We start from the raw sequence: 21,616 nt of genomic DNA, 5'->3' as shown, positions 1-21,616 counted from the left end.
AAAACTTGTTGAACAAGTTATGAATTATCTAGTTTCCAGGCATATTCCGGCTTCTGCCATTTGTCATTACAGATAGCTATTACGTGGTATCGCTATTTCTGCTATATAATATATAGATTTGTGCTTCTCACAAATTAGGAATTGTGATAAGCATGATTGATTTTGAGTGACGCTTCTGAAACCTGCTTTGAGGTTCTTGTGATTTGTAGGTATTTCAGTTTCAATTGTTGAAGGTGGAAGAGTCCTCCTTCCGGTCAATATGAATCCGAACATCGCTTGGCCCAGTATGTTCAAGGCAAATCCCTCAAGATCTCAGAGTCAATGGGGTGAAGCTTCAAATCCTTCAGCGATTTCCGGCCAGAGACAATCTTGTGAAGGTAACCATGCAGTGTAACTCTAACCTCTCCTTCTATGTTTGTTATAGCATCATTGTGAAAACAATAATCAAAAGATTATTGTTGTGGCCGAAATCTTTCGAGATTAAAGCGCCCGCTCTTTCCTTTTCCACATCCTATAAATGGAGATCAAATATGGAGCCGAAAGAATACGACTTCAGCGAATGATAAATGCAGTATAACGTTTTATGTCCCATATTCAGTAATAGAGTTCGAACATTCTTTAGATGAATAAGAGAATCCCGTTGTAGCTATACACAAATCCTTTTATAGCAACCGGGTTATGGTGGAATGAAATTTGATTTTTAGCTTCGAATAGGGAAATTTCAGGGTCAAACTAAACTCTGGATACGCATTTTGATCAAGGATAACTTGCTTTCGTGGTTTAAGTCTGCCAGTCAATAGAATTTCGCACTTCTTTCAAGGGTGAGCCGAATTGACGGGCCGACAAAACGCTCAATAATATGTGTTCACCTGAACATTGTTTTAAATCTGATTAGAATGTGTGGAACAAGTTCTGAAAGCTGTATTTTGTGCAGGCATATCATCAGAGAATAAGGAAAGGAGTCAGCAGGAATCAAAGCCCAGATGGAATCCAAAACCAGAACAGATCCGGGTTTTACAGTCCATCTTTAACTCTGGGGTGACAAACCCTACCCCAGAGGAAATAAAAAGAATCAGAGATCAGCTGCAAGAATTTGGAGAAATTCGGGACGCTAGTGTCTTCTACTGGTTTCAGAACAAAAAAGCCAGAACCAAGCAACGACAACGCCATCTTCACTCTGCAGAGACCTCTAAATCTGGCTCAGAAAATAGTAAGACTGATAAAGAAATCATCAGAGTTTCTGACACGACAGCCAATTCGTTAGGCAACGCGGGTGAAACCTACTCTTCTGTTGTGCGAACTGCCCAGTTTTCCTATCATCAAGACGATTATCATTTACAAATGAATGGAGGAATAAGTAATGATCAATGCAGTTACACTAACGCAGTAGCAACTACAGCAGCAAGAGGAGGAATATTTAATGAAGGTACATGTATTGAAACCACCAAAACACTATTTTCATATGTACATTTGAATATGTCTCTCGCGTCAGCTTTTGAACAAACTTTGAAATCCTATATATATATAACTTTGAAAGGCCTTTCAATTTTGTAGATTGGTTCCCTGATTATTTCTGTGACTACATATTTGTTTCTCGATACCATAACAAACACCTAAAAGTTACTTGACAAATGCCATTTAGACAATTAATATTGTTCCTGTGATGTAATATATATACGTCTCAGAATATTTCTCTGCAGCGACTGGCGAGGAGTTGATGTACGGTCGCTCAATAACTGTAGTCATAAATAATGTACCAGGTCAGGTTCCCGTGGGACCGATAAACGTTAAGGCTATGTTCGGGGAAAATGCAGTTTTGCTTCATTCCACAGGCCAGCCGATTTTAGTGAATGAATGGGGGTTCACCATGGAATGTCTGCAGAATGGAGCTATGTATTACCTGGTATGCATAATGCCATACAGATTTTCATACTGCTATATTTTGAGAAGTTTTCAAAATATTTAACTTCACTGCTGTGCTTTTAACATTGTTTATTCACTTTTCCAGGTATGAAACGGTATTCATCAATGTTGGTGTTGGTGTTGTTATCTTGGTTCGACTTGGAGTTGCGTATCGATACTCGTCAATGCTGGATTTCCATTCTTGATTCGATTTTGAATTGCATACTGTCCGTTATCTGGGATATAGCAAATTCTAGGTTGACTCCTGGTATCATATTTGCATACATTGCATCTATAGGATTTGTCAAACTCTATGTCGGAGCTGGGTTTGTTTTAATATTCCTTGTTAATGTGTGGCCTTGTTATATTGTCCTTCGTTAGTCTGTTTATGATCACTGCACTTTTATCACCCCCTTCATTTCAATATATATTATTATTGAAATTAATTGAAATGATTATAATTATTTTTAATTATAATTATTAATATCATAATTAGTATTTAGAAAAATTAATTGTAATGATCAAAATTAAGGATTATTATTACTTTGATTATTATTATTAATATAATACCTAGTAATTAGTAATACTTATAATATCAAATCAATAATATATATTATTATTAAAATTAATTGAAATGATTATAATTATTATTATTAATATAATAATTAATTATATTAATTACTATTAATATAATAATTAATTATATTAAAATAATAATTAATTAATTATTATTAATTATTCTTATTAATTAATTAATTAATAATTATTATTAATAAAATAATAATTATTATTATTAATTAAAATTAATTATTATTAATTAATATAATATTATTTAATTGAAATGATTATAATTACTTTAATTATTATTATTAATATAATAATTAGTAATTAGTAATGCTTATAATTTTGGTTTGCAGATTACTGTGGTGTGATTTTTGAATGGAGTTCGGATTTTCCACAGTGTTCATGTTTTTTGGTCGACTTTTTGTCCTGATGATGAGTTTAGTTTCAGACTCGAAACGTCGACCAAAAAACATGAACACTGTGGAAAATCTGAACTCCATTAAAAAATGCTTATAATATTAAATCAATAATATATATTATTATTAAAATTAATTGAAATGATTATAGTTATTATAATTATTATTATTAATATAATAATTAATTATATTAATTATTATTAATATAATAATTAATATAATTATTAATTATTAATATAATAATTAATATACTAATTAATTATATTAATATAATAATTAATTATATAATATTATTGATTATTATTAAATTTTATAATTATTTGAAAGAATAAATATTAATGATTATTATTATTATATTAAAATAGATATTATTTTCATAATAGGAAATTAATAAGGGTGATTAGATTAAATACCTAATTAATTAATATTGTAAAGTTTAATGGAGAATTATTATTATTATTATTATTATACTGATATCGGGTTAATTTTTCTGATTAGGGGAAACTAGCTTCCACTAATCTCCATACCATTGTCTCTGTTGAGATTATGCGGGTGTTTGATAATTTCAAGAGCTTCTCTGATCTTTCGCTTATGGTGTTGCTCTTCCTTAGCGATAATGGAGGCGTTTTCCAAGAGGACCTGGTGCTTAGTTTTTGACGAGTGTTCTGCGAGGGCGGAAGAACGAGACCTTTCATTTTTAATATCAGCTCCATGTTCTTTGAGTCTGGTCTGCAGGGAGCGACCTGTTTCACCAATGTAGCTTTTCCCACATGAGCAATCGATTTTATAGACCCCTTTAAGTTGATGTTTATCAATATTATCCTTAACCGATCTCATACTTTGCCTAATTGTTCCAGGGGCTGAGAATTGCGTGCTTATGTTTTTCCTTCTTAGGACTTTCGCAATCTTATCTGTAACTCCATGAATGTAAGGAAGAAAAACCCTACCACCCTCAGGTTGATCTCGGGCTTTAGGTTCATGAGATAACATCCTTTTCTCGGCTTTCTGAATTGCTTTTTTAATCTCATTTTCTTTGTAGCCTAAACCTTTAAAGGTTGAGACTAAATGCTTCTTTTCTTCATCCAGATGATCAGCGTCAGAAATTCGAAGGGCCCTGATAGCAAGAGTGTTTAGAACACCAAGTTTCTGGGCTGGATGATGGTGGGAGTCAACGTGGAGGTAGTTCTCTGTATGGGTAGACTTTCTGAAGACTTTGTGCCCTATGGAGCCATCATCTTTTCTCATGATGAGGATGTCTAAAAAAGGGATGCTCATGTTCTCTTCAAGCTCCATAGTGAATTTTATTTCTAAGGAGATGGAATTTAGGTGAATAATTTCTGAATTGCTTTTTTAATCTCATTTTCTTTGTAGCCTAAACCTTTAAAGGTTGAGACTAAGTGCTTCTTTTCTTCATCCAGATGATCAGCGTCAGAAATTCGAAGGGCCCTGATAGCAAGAGTTTTTAGAACACCAAGTTTCTGGGCTGGATGATGGTGGGAGTCAGCGTGGAGGTAGTTCTCTGTATGGGTAGACTTTCTGAAGACTTTGTGCCCTATGGAGCCATCATCTTTTCTCATGATGAGGATGTCTAAAAAAGGGATGCTCATGTTTTCTTCAAGCTCCATAGTGAATTTTATTTCTGAGGAGATGGAATTTAGGTGAATAATTTCTGAATTGCTTTTTTAATCTCATTTTCTTTGTAGCCTAAACCTTTAAAGGTTGAGACTAAATGCTTCTTTTCTTCATCCAGATGATCAGTGTCAGAAATTCGAAGGGCCCTGATAGCAAGAGTGTTTAGAACACCAAGTTTCTGGGCTGGATGATGGTGGGAGTCAGCGTGGAGGTAGTTCTCTGTATGGGTAGACTTTCTGAAGACTTTGTGCCCTATGGAGCCACCATCTTTTCTCATGATGAGGATGTCTAAAAAAGGGATGCTCATTTTTTCTTCAAGCTCCATAGTGAATTTTATTTATGAGGAGATGGAATTTAGGTGAATAATTTATGAATTGCTTTTTTAATCTCATTTTCTTTGTAGCCTAAACCTTTAAAGGTTGAGACTAAATGCTTCTTTTCTTCATCCAGATGATCAGCGTCAGAGGGAGGGAGCCGACTTCTCAAAAATTAAATTAATCAATTAAATCAAGAGGGAGCCGACTTCTCAAAAATTGAGAGCCGTCCTTCCCCTCTTCTCTCTCCTCATTTCTATTTAAACCCTAATATTCTGCTCTTCTTCTATCAAGCATTCAAGTTGTCCTGATGATGGATCCCGGTTGGGATTTGAAACGTTGACAGAAAATTGTTCTTACTGTGGATTCTCCGTTGACTAATTCAAACAATATTGCCAGAACTTGACGAGGAAGGAAAAATTATATTGGAACCGGAAGCAGTTATAGAAACAAGAACTCGAGAGCTACGAAATCGATCAATTTTAGAGTACCTTATCAAGTGGAACAACTTATCCGCCGAAGATTCCACATGGGAGGATGAGAATTTTATGCAGAAGTATCCAGAACTACTCAAGCGTTGAGGAAAACACTTTTTTGAAGGAGAGGCGCATGTTGGGTCCCTATAATACTAGTGATTACCCCATTACTATTGTAGTTATACCCCTTATTTATATTGTTGTGCCCCCATTACCCCCATATTTTTATTAATGTGCCCATAGAATCCCTCTATTGTTATTTTTGTGGCTTTATATTATTATTGTTAGGTCGGCTGGATTATATTGTGACTCCATAGACTCCTATATATAGAAAGGAGGTTTTTTCATTTGTATCATCCAAGAATTGTTCATTTATGTAATGTAAAGGTGGTTGCCCCCTCGAAGAGGCTGAATTCTAAGGTGTGGATCTCTCTTTTCTATCTTTTTGTGAGCTGGTTTCATAACATTTGGTATCAGAGCTTTGGATTCTAGGGTTTCGCTGCTACAAACAGGTCATCGTGGCATTGTCGCTATGAATTTTTTCTGTGACGTTTCAGAAGTCGCAAAAAAAACCCATTTGAGAAGAAATCGCGCTTAACCTTGGGTCCGAATTTCAGAGCTTTTCGCGTGATATTTTCGGAGATATGATCTCGGAAAATTGGTCTTTTTGCAGACTCCTGAATTACACTCAAAACAGGTGACCTGGGGAAAATCGTCATAACTTTCTTTCTGAGCAGCAGATTGAAATTTCGTAAGAAGGTATAGAAAGAGGACGGACTGTAGTCTTCTTTTATATATTTTTCAGAGTCAAAGGTTGAAACAGTGACACGTGGCACTTCATACAAGTTTGCTCTACTGAACTAGTCTATAATCAGGTCACTGCGGGAGATTGGGCATAACTCTTTCTTGGAGAATCCAATTTGGTTCAGACTAGTGGCATTGGATAGAGGACATAGAAGGCTACGACAGGTCACAATTTTAGAACTGGATGATTCGAAATTACAGAGACACATCAGATTCAATATCAGGCTTCTACAAAGTAAAAAAAGGTGTGTAGTTTTTATTTTTTATTTTTGCATAAGCTTGGTTTGAAGGAATTCAAAGGGCATAGTAAAGCATTATTATCAGTAACTGATGCCCCGAGGAAAGAAAATGCAAACACCTAGTAAGGAACCTGAAAGCTCTAGCATGACTCATGAAGAAGAGGAAGAAATGCAACATGATATATCAAAATTACAAGACCAAGTGCAGCAACTGTCCCTTGCACAAAAGGGAACAGAATCTAAGATGGATGGTTTAAAGAAAGATGTAGAAGCTAAGATGGATGGTTTAAATAAAGGTGTAGAAGCTAAGATGGACTGTTTAAAGAAAGGTGTAGAAGCTAAGATGATTGACGTGGAAGCTAAGATGGATGATTTGAAGATAGATTTGAAGACAGACATGGACGAATTGAAGATAAATATGAATAAGTTGCTAGAGGCACCAGTTTAGGGGTGTAATTACACCACTAAGAATAAATATGAATTGATTCTTTGTTCTAGAAAACTATGAGATCAAGAGGTATATTGAGGATATTTTGAAAAAATGGCACATTAGTCCAAGGTCATCACCCAGTTGGAGCCTGTGTTCATTAGTACAGAAGAAGGAAAGGACTCAGAGACTCTGTATTGACTATTGAGTGTTGAATAAGATCACTGTCTAGCTTAGGTACCCATTCCCATGGATTGATGACCTTCTAGACCAGCTCAAGGGGGATAAATATCTCACCAAGATTGACTTGAAGTCTAGTTATCTCTAGGCACCTGTGGAACCCTTCGATGTGTGGAGGACTACCTTCAAATCCAAGGAGGCCCTTTTCAAATGGTTGGTCATGCATTTTGAGTTGTCGAATGCCCCCACAACCTTCATGAAATTGATGGAAGACATCTTGTGTCCCTTCACCAATGCATTTTTAGTGGTGTATTTAAATGAAATCTTGATCTTTAGCCAAATTTGGGATAACACAAGTTGTCTGCCAATTTGGAGAAATGCGCTTTTGGCATGGCCGAGGTTCAATATCTGGGGTACATCATTGATGATTAGGGTGTGCATGTGGACTCAGATAAGATACAAGTCATTCGAGATTGGTCAAACACAACCACTCTAACAGAGCTCCGCATATTTCCTTGTTTTACCAATTTCTATTGTAGGTTTGTGTTAGGGTTCTCTCATATCGTTTGGTCTTTAAGCCAAGTCATCAAGGGAAATGTGAAAGAAATTTTTTTTGGGTATGAAACGCAATAGAAGATGTTTTCTGAGTTTAAGCATCACCTCTTCTCTGCACCAATGCTCACATTACCGTACATACAACAAAAACTTTAGATTGAAACAGACACCTCTGAATATACTATTGGTGTAGTTTCTACTCAGAAAGGGTATCCAATTTATCTCCATAGTGAGACACTTTCAAACATAGTCCGAAAGTATCCAAATTATGACAAAGAAATGTTTTGCATTATGCAGACCTTCCATCAATGGAATCATTACATTATGTGGAAGGAAACAATCATCCAAACAGACAACCAAGCCTTGGAGTTCATATAGACACAAGAGAAGTTCTAGAATGATCGCCATCAGAAATGGTTCCCATACTTGAAAAATTTCCATTTCAACATTAATTAGAAGAAGGGCATCACCAATAATGTTCTAGAGGGTTGTAGCCAACCACGAGTCATGGAACTGATCACTGTGCTCAACTCCTATGGGCATGAGACTTCAGGGTGACCATGTCTTTACAAGGGTGATTCAAAACTCGCCACCACATTCTAGACATTCTTGGAAGGTAAGAAAGTTCCAAATTTTCATTCCCAGGGGGCACTGTTATGCCACCTGGGACACATATGTGTTCCTTCAAGTGAGGGTGGCAAGATGATTTAGGAGGCTCATTATAATCGGGTCACTGGAAATTTTAGAGTAGAGTAAATAGTAGCAATACTGCAAAACTATTTTTATTGGTCGAACCTTCATCAGGATGTTGGGAAGTACAATAGATCTTGCATCGCTTGTGCCATTTCCAACCCAACCAATAAGAAGCAAGGCCTATATACTCCTCTACCTACTCCTATTCGACCTTTGGAATCCATCTCCATGGATTACATGTTGGCCCTTCCTTCTACTAAGAATGACAATGACTACATTTTCGTGGTTGTCGACAAATTCTCTAAGATGACCATCATGGTGACCTACAAGAAGAGTATCACAATAGAGGGCACTGCTAAGCTCTTCTTTGAGTGAGCGTGGGTACACTTTGGGATCCCACAGTCCATTATCTCAAATCAGGACAACAGATTCCTAAGTATATTTTGGTCAAGTCTTTGGTCGATGTTGGATACCAAACATACTAAGTCCATGGCTTTCCAACGCTAAACTAATGGCCAAACAAAGGTCAACAACAGGATGATCACATACATTTTGTGCATGTACATTTTGAAGCATCCACACACATGGGATGAAAGCCTCCGCTATGGCCAACACAACTACAACAAAGCTCTCCATAGCTCAACGGGTCATAACCCCTTTGAGGCAAGGCTAGGATTTAAGCCATTATGTCCCACAAGTTTGACATATTTATATGCTTTAATAATAATTGAGTGTCGCACAAGTTCGAGGTGGGCGACAAAGTTTGGCTACGTTTGTAGAAGGATCACCTTGTTGGACCCCACCAGGGAAAATTTTAAGAACCCCCCTAAATTTATAAATATAATAAATGGGCGAATCTCCATGGTATATAGGAAAAATGGAAGGCGATTTTATCAATAATATAATATGTATATATAATTTTTTGGCGAATCTCTCACCAGGCATGGCGAATATTTTACTCAATTATAAAATCTTGTAAGATCTTGGCGAGTCTTTCACTAAATAATAAAACTTTGTAAAGTCCTAGTGAATCTTAGCATAGGCTACATGCTTGTTTAATTCCCCCATTTAAATAGGCTACATTCCAGGTGAATACCATGGGTCAATACCATATGCCATTTTTGTGAATACCATGGGTCAATACCATGTGCCATTTTTATTTTTATTAATTCTAATATTAGGGTTAATAATGGTTTTTTGCATGGTATTAATAAATCTAGTCCATGGTATTTATCCCATAGTATTTTGGCCATAGGTTTCACCTAAATATAACCCATTTTTTGAGTGTTCGTAAATATAAGGTGACTTATGGAGTAAATATAAAAAAATGTTTTATTTGTTTACCATACCTCTCGTTTATTTATATTTTTATTAATTTACCATACCTCTTTTACAAATATGGTATTTGGCCCATAGGATTCACTTAAATAAAACCTCTTTCTTGAATCTTCATAAATAGAACGAGGGTTATGGACTAAATATAAAAAGAGGTTTTATTTATTTACGATACGTCTAGTTTATTTATATTTTTATTTATTTACCATACCTTTTGAGTAAGTATAAAAAGACGTTTTATTTATTTACCATACCTCCACTTTACTTATATTTTTATTTTTTTACATTGTTACATGTATATAAGGTGACTTATGGAGTAAATATAAAAAATGTTTCATTTATTTACCATACCTCTCATTTATTTATATTTTTATTAATTTACGATACCTCTTTTATAAATATTGTATTTGGCCCATAGGATTCACTTAAATAAAACCTATTCTTGAAAATGGGTGAATGGATTCACTTAAATAAAACCTATTCTTGAAAATGGGCTAATGGAAGGTTGTAAGTCCTAATTTCAAGGGCTAAATTTACCTTTTTTACCCTCTCCCTTAAAATAAGGTGGGCTATTTGAGGTTATTTGTAAAAATGTACTATGATACAAAATATTCGCCCACTAAAAATTTAAAACCCCTTAATTTCACCAAAGGGTGAACATTCGCCCCTAAAATTATCCTTGGACCCCACTACAAGCTTCACCCACTCCTATATGTGGCATACACCATCATCAAGTTTGTAGGGACCAATGCCTTGATCTCACTATTCCATTGTTCCTTTGTCTACACCCAGTGTTCAATGTAGACTACGTTCAACCATATTTTCCACCATTTTTGAACACATCCGACATTGCAGAACAACTCACACTAACATAGCTAAATCACAACTGCATGGAAGAGGCCACAACTAGTCAAATCATGGACATGTAGATCAACAACACTCGCCAACAGAGGATCCAACTATATCGAGTTATCAAAGCAGGCCAACTCCCTCATCAGGGAAAGTGGTTCACCAACAACTAGATTCAACAGAAATTTCCTCACCTGAGGGAGAGTCTGCGTGTAATGAGGGCCATTGATTCCTAAAGAGGGAGGACTGATCCAGATGGATATTGGTGGCGACCCACCTATTCCACCTAGACCTCCAATCAGTTTCATCTGTTGTCTTGTTTATTGGATCATTTACTATTTTTAGCAATGTTTTGGTTCCTAAACATTCGAAGCAGTTTCGAACACCTCAACGAAATTTTTTTGAGGTTTGCTTTAGTGCCACAGTCATAGGCAGGGCCCTACTACAATTATTGTAGTACTCACAGAGACCTTTTCAACAAGATATCGTATGCGCCAAATGAAGATAATATCACCAAGTTACAACCCCGGGAAGTTGGCTGCCCAACTAACCCCAATGAGGACCACACACTCTTGGCTTTCCATCTCATGGGGTTAGGGTTATGGTTGTTTAGGGTTTTCCCTTGCCATTAAATAATAAATAAGCCATTGAGCTTCATTTTAACATAGTTTAGAGGCATGTAACCACCACATCTCTTCTCATAGATAAGCTACCATTGCCGAAGCTAGTTTATTTCCATTTTGTTTAATATTTTGATATTAATGAAATGAAGTGTTATTTTTTCTGCATCTTTTTATTTATGGTTATATGTGTAATTTGTTGCATTCCTATTTAATTTCAAATCAATGACAGAGTTATTGTAGGATATATGACTTATTTTACATGGTCATTTATTTTAATAGAGTTCACTAACTTATTCGCACACATGTTGAGCTAGATCATATTATTTTTTGTTATTTTTCTTGAATGTAGAGACCACCACATTGGACTTGGGAATTGGTTAGGTTTTGTAGAATTGTTTAGTGATATATGCATTTGAACAAAAATTGAGGGATTGTAACCACCTTCTATGGTATTGCATAATTTATTTTTTTGGTTCTCCAACGATGGACAAAAAACTATGAGTAATCTTGTATTTTGAGAACTTATTGAAGATCACAATACTGACCAAAATTTGTATATGAAACATCTACTTTAAATCACATGTGTGGAGAGGTTGGCACACTTTTCTAGAGCATACTTATTATAATATTTGAATATTGATTATAATATTATTGAACTAGCTATTTTCTTACACAATGTTAAAAAATTGTTACGTGTTAGATATTAAACATGAATTTCTTAGAAAAAATTCAAAATGGAAAAATTGAAATCTTTAACATACATTTAAATAATTAGAAAATATTAAATACATATTACCTATACATAAATAGAAATAATTCTCTTAAAAAACATACACATATACTGCAATCACTTTTCATAAAAACATTTATGATTACAAAATATTCATGTTCAAGTCCCTCTTAAAGTAATTTAGATTTTTTTAATAAAAAAATTATATTTCTTTTCTTATTAGCTTAATCTGATACATCAATCTAAGTATTATCTTCTTATACTTTAATATCATATAACAAAACTTGTCCATAAAAAAAAACTATGGAAAAGGTAATAAGCGAAAATTTGCAACCCAAAATATAATGCCCCCATATTAATTGAATCTTCCCTTTCTATGAGCGGTTCAAAGTATGATTAATTATAAATATTTTGCGGAAATGACAATTATGAATTATACTTTTATAATTGTTGGAACATTTGTCTATTATATAAAAAAGAAGATGACAATGTGACTTTGACGTGTGAGTTGAAGTCACCTGCTGACAATTTTGAGCATCGCCTGTTTTTCACACATGTTTTTCCTGAGAACGGGGCAGTAAGTGAGTGGGACAGACAAGTTTACAGATTCCAATCTTCCACGAATTTAGCGTATGATACATTTTAAATAAAAAATATATATGTTATAGATATTATTTTTTTTCCTTTCTTTCACGTTATTGGAAGTTTATATATATAAATAATAATAATAATAATAATAATAATAATAATAGATATTTATGAATATTTTGCCCTTTTTTAAATGTTTTTAAATCTTGTTTTTATGTTTAAATTATTATTTTTTTACATTTTATAAAAAAAAATTAAATAGGGATGAAATTTGAAAAGACACGTATTTCAATTTGAATGATTAAATTTTATTGAATATTTAGACATTGATAAATTAAAAAAGTTATTATTTTATGTAAAAATAAAAGTTTTTAAAATTTTCATAAATAAAAGGATTGAGTCAAAATGCTCATTTATGAAAGGATGTGTAATTTGGTTCACACTCAACTTGGAGTCCACTTGTATTTCTCTGAAAATAAAAATAAAATATTCTTTAAATAGAAAAGCTATAACAAAAAAATTAAAAATGAATATGTTATCCATGCTTAGTTAGTTTTTCATTTGGCATAATATAATTTCATGTAAAGTAATTAGATGTAAAAAAATGTAAGAGAGAGAGACCCACTACATATTCACTGGAATCTATAGTGAGATAAGAGGGATACAATTCTTTTTCAATTTTTTCACTGTAAAAGAAGTTTGCATCTAAATAAATTTGATCCTTCTCAACTTATGTTAAATTTGTGCTTAAAATAATTCTAAGCTATATATTTTATCTTATAAATCATTAATTGTGAAAAAAAAAATTCTTATCTCATTATTCTCTAAACCTAATAATTATTAAAGCATATAAATATGTTCTTTAAATAAGAGAAAAAATACATCATTTAATAATAACATAAAAGATTAATAATAATAATAATAACATAAATGAATTAATAATTATATCCTATATCAAAATTCAAAAAATATCATGTTAGAGAAGCTAAATGCTACAATAATATGTTGAGTAAGTGAAATGAAAAGTGAATATGTTTATGGGTTTTTTATCAAAAAATTATCAAATATATTTCAAAATAAATTTAAGGAAAATTAGATATGTGACGTGAAAGTGATGTAGTGACCACATCGAAAATATGAGACAATTTTTTAAAATGCAAGCTCAATGGAAGAATGTGAAAATAATTCATGACATTATTTATTTTAGAATAATTAAATTAATAAGTGAATAACATTATATGAGAGTTACATAACTTGTAATCTAATGAGTACAATAAAAGTAATTAATCTATGTAGATATCTAATTTGTAAAATAAACATTGCTTTTAATTTGCATTTTTGTACATCATAAATATTTATTGAAACTTATCTTCTTAGAAAATGAACATCATACATTTAATATTCAATTTTTAAAATATAGATTCCATACTTCACCTTCTAATAACCAAATGATTACATATTTTAATATGAAGTTCTTTTGCGTGTTATATAAGTATAAAATTAAATCAACTAAATTCTTTTCTTCATCTATAAAAACTAGGAAAATTAAGTTATGTGGCTAGTTAGTTCCTATAGATTATATTATTTTTCTCATGACATTAAGAATATTGATAGGTCTCGTTATGGTTGATTCAAATTTCAATCATGCCTCTTTGTGAGAAGAATAAGAATCTATCTCAACTTAGGATTTCTTTCACAATACCACTATTAAATTATATTTTTGATAAATATATAATATATTCACGAATGAATTCAATAATCATAAAAATGCATCTAACAAAATAATAAAATCTTTCAAATAAAATCTTTTAGTAAATTGATATGCCATAATGTTAGTATTTTTGAATGATTATTAAAATAAAAATTATATGCCATAATGTTAATATTTTTAAATGATTATTAAAATAAAAACTATATCAAAACAATAATAATTGGAATATATTGTTAAAAAATTCCTTACATTTTAATTTTAAAAAAAAATGAAATTCTTTTCATTTCAAATTTAAAGAAGTTCAATATGTAATATTTTTATTCTAACTTTTATTTGCATATAAATTAATTATATGTCTTTTTTGAGAAGGTGCCAAATGGTGACTCCTATTTTAAACCTTTGTATAAAAGTCACTTGATTAATAAAATATACAAATATCTGGATTTGAAGAAAACAAATGTCTTATCTAAAAATTGTTCCAAATGCTTAGAAAAATTATATAAGAAACATGAAACTAGGGAGAGGGCTACGTAGAGAAATTAGGGAAGAGGCTACTTAGATATGTGAAAATATGATTACATATAATTATTATTATCAAAACATGAAATTGTTTATATTTCGGATGCAGATACGTTATAACAAACATATATATTAAAACTTGAACTTAAGTGAATGCTAAAACAATTGACCAGTAATACTTGAATATTTAATACAAAATATGTAGGGACGTTATTTCTCTTCAAAACCTTTGCAACATTTATTAGATCATATAGAGCATTAAATACTTTGTAACATAATCAATTATTATTATTCTCTAAAATCTTAGAAGATTCTTTAAATCCAAACATAGTGGGCATTAGATACTCTATAACATAGTCACACGTTTATTTTCGCATGAAACCTTTATAAAATCCTTGTTTGCATGCAAGCTACAACACACAAACTTCCAATTATGTCAAGGATGTTACATGAGATATCAACGGATTGATATTTTGGTAACCTAACATACGCCATTACGGATATGGAGTGAAGTCCACTACTTTTGGCTCAATGAATTTACTTCCCATTATGTCAAGGATGTTACATGAGATATCGACAGATTGACGTTTTGGTAACCTAACCCATTACTGATGTGGAGTGAAGTCCAATACTTTTGGCTCATTGACTTTTTACGTGGAATTCAAAATAGTCAATTACGTGGAATTCAAAATAGTCAATTACTCTAGCTAATTCATCCTCGTATTTCACAATACCCAATAACTGTAAGTATCTCAATAAACTATCTCTCTAGTCATCTTGCTCTATGTTTAATGGTCAATTATGGAGCTTCAATATTAGTTGATTTTATTTGTTTATTTATCTTATCGATGGGTTGTGAAAATTTTGTATGTCTATATGTATTTTGGGTAGCTTTTTTAGGGTTTGAATGTTTTCAGGGTCGTATATATTTAGAAAATATGTCTGTTATGGTTTTGAAGGGCTATTGGATAATGTTAGAGGCCAATTTTGTGTTTGGCACATAATATGGGATAGGTTTTTTGGTTTTAATGGGATTCAAGACTCGGTTGGTATGATTTGACCAGTGTAGTTTGTTGAGAAAAAGATGCATCCCCATGGTTACTATAAAGTTAATTTCTGATTAATATAAAACATTAGTTTATAAATAAAGAAAAATTCTCTCTTTATCTATATAGAAATAAGCATAAAATTATGTAATAAAATTTTATTAGTATTTATAATACTCAAATCATCATTAACACTTACAATTTTCATATTGTAGAATTTAAATAGAAAATTATATTTCTTATTAATTTACATATTTATTTTTCATAATTTTATTATTTTCTTTTATTAAAAGTTATATGTTAAATAATTTAAATATTAATATAAAATTTATTCCTTTGAAACTTTTATTTAATAATAATTTATTCAACTTTTATATTAAATAATTATATTTTCTATATTATCACTTTTATATATAAAATTAGATATAGTAATATTTTTTATAATATATTATTATATAAAAGAATATTACAAATATTTTATGTGAAATTGATACCAATTATAGAAAGGTAATTTCTTGATACATTTTTCTCTTTGCTCTAGAAAACAATTTACTTTCCCAATATCAAATAAAGTATGGAAGTATAGACTTTTCCATATCAATAAAGTTACTATAATTTTAAGATTTTCTCAAAAATTAAAAAGTGTTGTATTATTAGAACAATAAATAGAAAAACAGAATAATAATTGAAAATATATTTGACTATATGATTTTCTTTTTAAATATAAATATATTTGATACTAAATATGTATATGTTATATAAAAAAATTATAAATAATTTTTTCTCATTTTATTAAATATCATTTTGGATTTAACTACATTAAGTAAGTAATTTATCTATGACCATTTCCATGAGAGGTAAGTGCAAGTCATTCATCTATGACCATTTTCATGAGAGGTAGTTAGCACTCATTGCTGATGCTCACAAGGGTGAAGAAGTGGGATTGAAACTAGTGCAATAAACCACCGGGGTAGTTAGCACTCATTGCATCGGGTGATGCTCACAGGGTTGAAGAAGTGAGATTGAAACAGTGAAATGAATCACATAACGTCAATCATAACTTTCGGGCTTGCACCCAGTAACCAGGGCTTCCCACTCACACAGGTGAAGAAGTGGGATTGAGACTAGTGAAATGAATCACATAAAGTCAATTATCAATTCTGAGGCTTTCACCTAGTAACCAGGACTTCCCAGTAGGTCACTCAAGTTGGATTGAAACTAGTGAAATGAATCACATAACATCAATAATCACTTTCGGGGCTTGCACCCGGTAACAGGACTTCCTGGGAGGTCACTCATCCGAGATAGCCTCAGGCTCAAGCACACTTAATTGTGAAATTTTCCCCAAAATCAAACCCACTTAGCTTGCTACCCCATTTGCAAAACCTTAACAAGTATTGTGCCTCATCAACCATTAAAAATCATAAAAATATATTTGAATATATAATTTTTTTTAAATATAAATATACCTATTACATAAAAAATACTAATAAATAATGTATAAACATAACAATTTTATATAATAATAATAATAATAATAATAATAATAATTATTATTATTATTATTATTATTATTATTATTATTTAAAAATAAATAAATCAATAAATAAAAATATTAACATATTGTTTTTATTCAAAAATCCATACACATATATATATCCTTTTGTTTCGTTTATAAAATTGCACATAGTGATAACAACATAATTTTGCTTTTGTGATTCCAGATAGTGATCACAACATACAAAAACGCCAACGCGGCATCACGTTGGGGAAGGAGAGATCGAAGAAGAGCTGTTACATCATTCATATCACAAGGATTCTTTGCGTGCCATATTACGGACAATTCTAAACATGGTTGGCCACAGATTCGCTGAAAATTCACCTGGGATGCAGAATTTCGTTAGAGGCACTTGAAATTGGCCACATAGCATTATTCTCTCGCCTCTCCATAATACGAACAGAGGTTATAACCATTGTTGGCCACAAATTCGAAAGAAGCACGTAAATTGGCTTCACGCATTTGAAATCTCTCGCCTTTTCCCTGCTCCAATTGGCCTCCCTGGGCGGCAACGACCTCGAATATAGAATTTGTATTTACATCTTTGCCCGTTTATAGCATGATAATCTTTTATGGATACCCATTTTCTTTTGCAGAGCTTCCTCATGCAGCCAAACACCTTCTGTAATTTAACTTTTAGAATAACGAAATTCAAGCATTTAATGACCTTGGAACAACTCACGTCCTAAAAAGAATACTTGTTGAACAAATTATGAATAATCTAGTTTCCAGGTATATTCCGGCTTCTATCATTTGTCATTAGAGATAGCTATTACTTGATATAGTTATTTGTGCTATACAATATATAGATTTGTGCTATTACCTCGTACCCAATGACAGTATATATATATATTTGTGCTTCTCACAAATTAGGAATTGTGATAATCTTGATTGATTTAGACTGACGCCCTTCGTTTAGCAGCAACGACTAATTTGAAACCTGATTTGAGGTTATTGTGATTTGTAGGTATTTCAGTTTCAATTGTTGAAGGTGGAAGATTCGACACCCTTCTTACCTCTCATTCCAGTCAATATGAATCCCAATATCCCTTGGCCCAGTATGTTCATGGCAAATCCCTCATCATCTAAGAGTCAATGGGGTGAAGCTTCAAATTCTTCAGCGATTTCCAGCCAGAGACAATCTTATGAAGGTGACCATACACTGTAACTCCAACCTTCATCTTCTGTGTTTGTTATAGCATCATTGTGATAACAATAATTAAAAGATATTGTTGGGGCAAAATTTCCTTGGAGATTAATGTGCACGCTCTTACGTTCTCCACCTCCTCTAAATGGAGATTGAATATGGAGACGAAAGAATACAACTTGAGTTACCGATAAATGATGTATTACATTTTATGTCCCATATTTAGTAATGGAGTTAGAACACTATTAAGATGAATAAGAGAATCTCGTTGTAGCTATACACAAATACATTAATAACAACTGAGTATTGGTGGAATGAAATTTGACTTTTACCATCGAGCACTGAAATTTCAGGGTCAAACAAACTCTAGAACTCTAGATCCGCATGTGTATCACGAATAACTTGCCTTTGTGGCTTAAGTCTGCCTCTTAGTGCAATTTCCCTTTGAAAGGGGTGATCCAAATAACATGGTGATAAAATGCTCGATAATAATAATAATATGCTGATAATATGCTGCTTAATCATGATCATAATAATAATAATAATAAAATACTTACAGAAGAACTATTGACCTCATGCTTGGCCTCTATTCCTCACACTCACTCAGAGACTTCTACATGTATCCATGCCTTATGGGCTCACCTCAATTTATACAAATGGATTAGAACCCAAGTAGGTTCTAGATGCTAAACTTACTCCCAAAATATTTCTCATGATCCATAAAATCTCCCACCCAATCCCTTATCCCCAGATAAGAGCTAACTAATACAAAATTCTCTCAAACCTTCCAAAATACTCTCGAACCTTCTCTTATTTACAATAATCCTCATTCTCTAATAAAACTATAGGAAAATACGATAAATAATTAAATTCTAACTTAGGAAACTAACTCCTTTATTAAACATGTTACCCTAGGTTAGATTCACCTACATCACCTATCAGGCCATGTAACCACCATGTGTCACATAAGAAGGGGATACTTGGGAACCCAAAAATGCGACATCTACTTGCGATATCTCCTCATCTGAGTTGGATACATCATTATCCTTCTACATATCTACATAACATGCCAAGTGTATCATTGTGGGGTGACCTAGTCTTATTTGTTTAAAAGAACAATGGTACATTGAAACTATGCATTGACATTCATCAGCTAAACAAGGTCACAATGAAGAATAAGTACACATTTCTCAGAATAAATGAATTGTTTCACCAACTTATGGGAGATAAGGTATTTTTGAAGGTTATAATATCATTAGGTAAGTATTAAAAAAAATGAAATCAATAAGACACCATTTCAAAATCGATATGGAAATTATGATTTCGTAGTGGTGCTTCTCAAGTTATCCAATGCACTGTGTTTTTTTGTGCCTCATTAATGGTATTTTCATAATTATTTATATAATTTTGTTATTTTGTTTCTGGATGATATCCTCATATGTTCAAAATCTAAGAAAGAGTATGAACAACATTTAAAAATGGTTCTCAGGTACTTGGATAACATCATTTATATGTCAACCTGAATAGATGCTCATTTTTCAAATAAAAATTCATTATTTGGGTCATACTATTTTAGAAGAAGGGACAACAATAGACATAGCAAAGATTAATATAGTTAAAGAGTGGCTAAAACCCAAAAATGTGATAGAGGTAAGCTCCTTCTTGGGTTTAACGGGTTATTATAGAAGATTTATTGGAGGGTTCTTTAGGATATCCCATCCTATAAATTCTTTACAAAGGAAAAGTGTAAAATTTAATGGGTCTCATAAATGTGAAGAGGCCTTTAAGAATTTAAATATGTTGGTAACAAGTCCACCTATATTGAAGATAACTAACTTAGATGAAGTCTGTCTCATGTGCACATATGCATTTAAAGAAGGAATTGGAGGAGCCTCATGCAGAATGAGCATTTCATATGATATCAATCCAAGAAGCTAAAGGTGGATGAAAAGAATTATGCCTCTCAAGATTTGTAATTGGCAGCCATTATACATGCCTTAGAGTGTGGAGACATTTCCCGATGGGAAAGAGATTTATATTATGAACTACCCACGATGCGTTAAAGAATTTGTTTGGACAACCACATTTGAATTCAAAACAAATTAAATGGATGGAATTTTTGGATGATTATGAATCAATTTGACTTGCATGATTCATTCAGTAGGACAGGGTATGTCGTGCATGCTACAACCATAAGCACATGAAAACATAAATTAAAAATTAAAATATTAGAGGCTCGGAAGTCGGACTAGAAATACATGGAAATCAAAAGTAGCATATATCAAGGTGAAGTGCAACCAAATTATAGGGATCATAAAATGAAAAATGATGGAGTTCCTTTGTATAAAGGTGAGATTTATGTACTGAATTTAATGGGGCTAAAATATTTAGTGTTGAGTGAAATGTAGAGATATCCTTATCTTGGGAACCCAGGGTATCAAATTAAAATATCAATAGTCATAACATAAAAAATTTACCCAGGTATGAAGAAAGAAGTGGTTGATTATATAACTAGGTTCCTGGAATTCCAAAATATAAAAACTAGGCATATGCACCCAATGGGGTCAATATAGCCACTACCAATTCTTGAGTGGAAATGGGAAATTATTTCCATCAATTTCATTACAAAGCTGCCAAAAATAAATAAAGAAACATGATTCCATCATGGTTGTGCTAGATGTACTCAACAAGGCTCCACCATCCACTTTAATGATGTGAACACATAAGGCAACCAATGTTGCTAATATTAACATCTGGGAAATTGTCAACCTATACGGTGTTACTAAGGGAATTATTTTAGATAGAGATAACAATTTTACATCTAATTTTTGGATAGGTTTATTTAAGGGATTTGTGACTGAATTCAAATTTTACTGCAACCTACCATCTAAATTGATATGGTCAAATAAAAAGAGTACATCGGGTTATAAATACATGTTAACGACGTATGTGATGGAAAAATCATTGAAATGGGAAGAATATTTTCCCTTAGTGGAGTTTTCTTATAATAATGTGTACCATAATACTTGGAGATGTTCTTATTTTAAGCCTTATATGGTAGGAAATGCAACACACCAGCAAGTTCGGATAGTCATGTTTCCAGTGCCATTATTGGTCTAGGTTTACAAAGGGAAATGGAAGAGCACGTAACAAAAAATGAATAGAATTTGAAGGCTTACCAGGATAGACAACAAATTTATGAAAATAATAATAAGCCAAAAAGGGAATTCAAAATTGGAAACCATGTATTCTTGTGGGTGTAGTAAAGGAAAATTTACTTGAAATTGGGTAGTTGTTCAGAGTTGGGA

General features: G+C 32.3%; 1 protein-coding gene across 1 annotated transcript; it reads left to right on the top strand.

The window, feature by feature from the left end:
* Positions 1–259: 259 nt before the first annotated feature.
* LOC149213531 (WUSCHEL-related homeobox 8-like) lies at positions 260–2,014 on the top strand. Its single transcript, XM_089389057.1, has 4 exons — positions 260–377; positions 935–1,426; positions 1,701–1,903; positions 2,009–2,014. The coding sequence occupies exons 1-4, from the start codon at positions 260–262 to the stop codon at positions 2,012–2,014; spliced, it is 819 nt and encodes a 272-aa protein (XP_089245183.1).
* The last annotated feature ends 19,602 nt before the right edge of the window (positions 2,015–21,616 follow it).

The sequence above is a fragment of the Pinus tabuliformis genome, chromosome 1_1, assembly GCF_031772625.1.
Source record: "Pinus tabuliformis cultivar Carrire ecotype Pingquan chromosome 1_1, CPIR1, whole genome shotgun sequence".
In the NCBI taxonomy this organism is placed as follows: domain Eukaryota; kingdom Viridiplantae; phylum Streptophyta; class Pinopsida; order Pinales; family Pinaceae; genus Pinus; species Pinus tabuliformis.
This window is presented reverse-complemented; position numbering and strand designations above follow the sequence as displayed.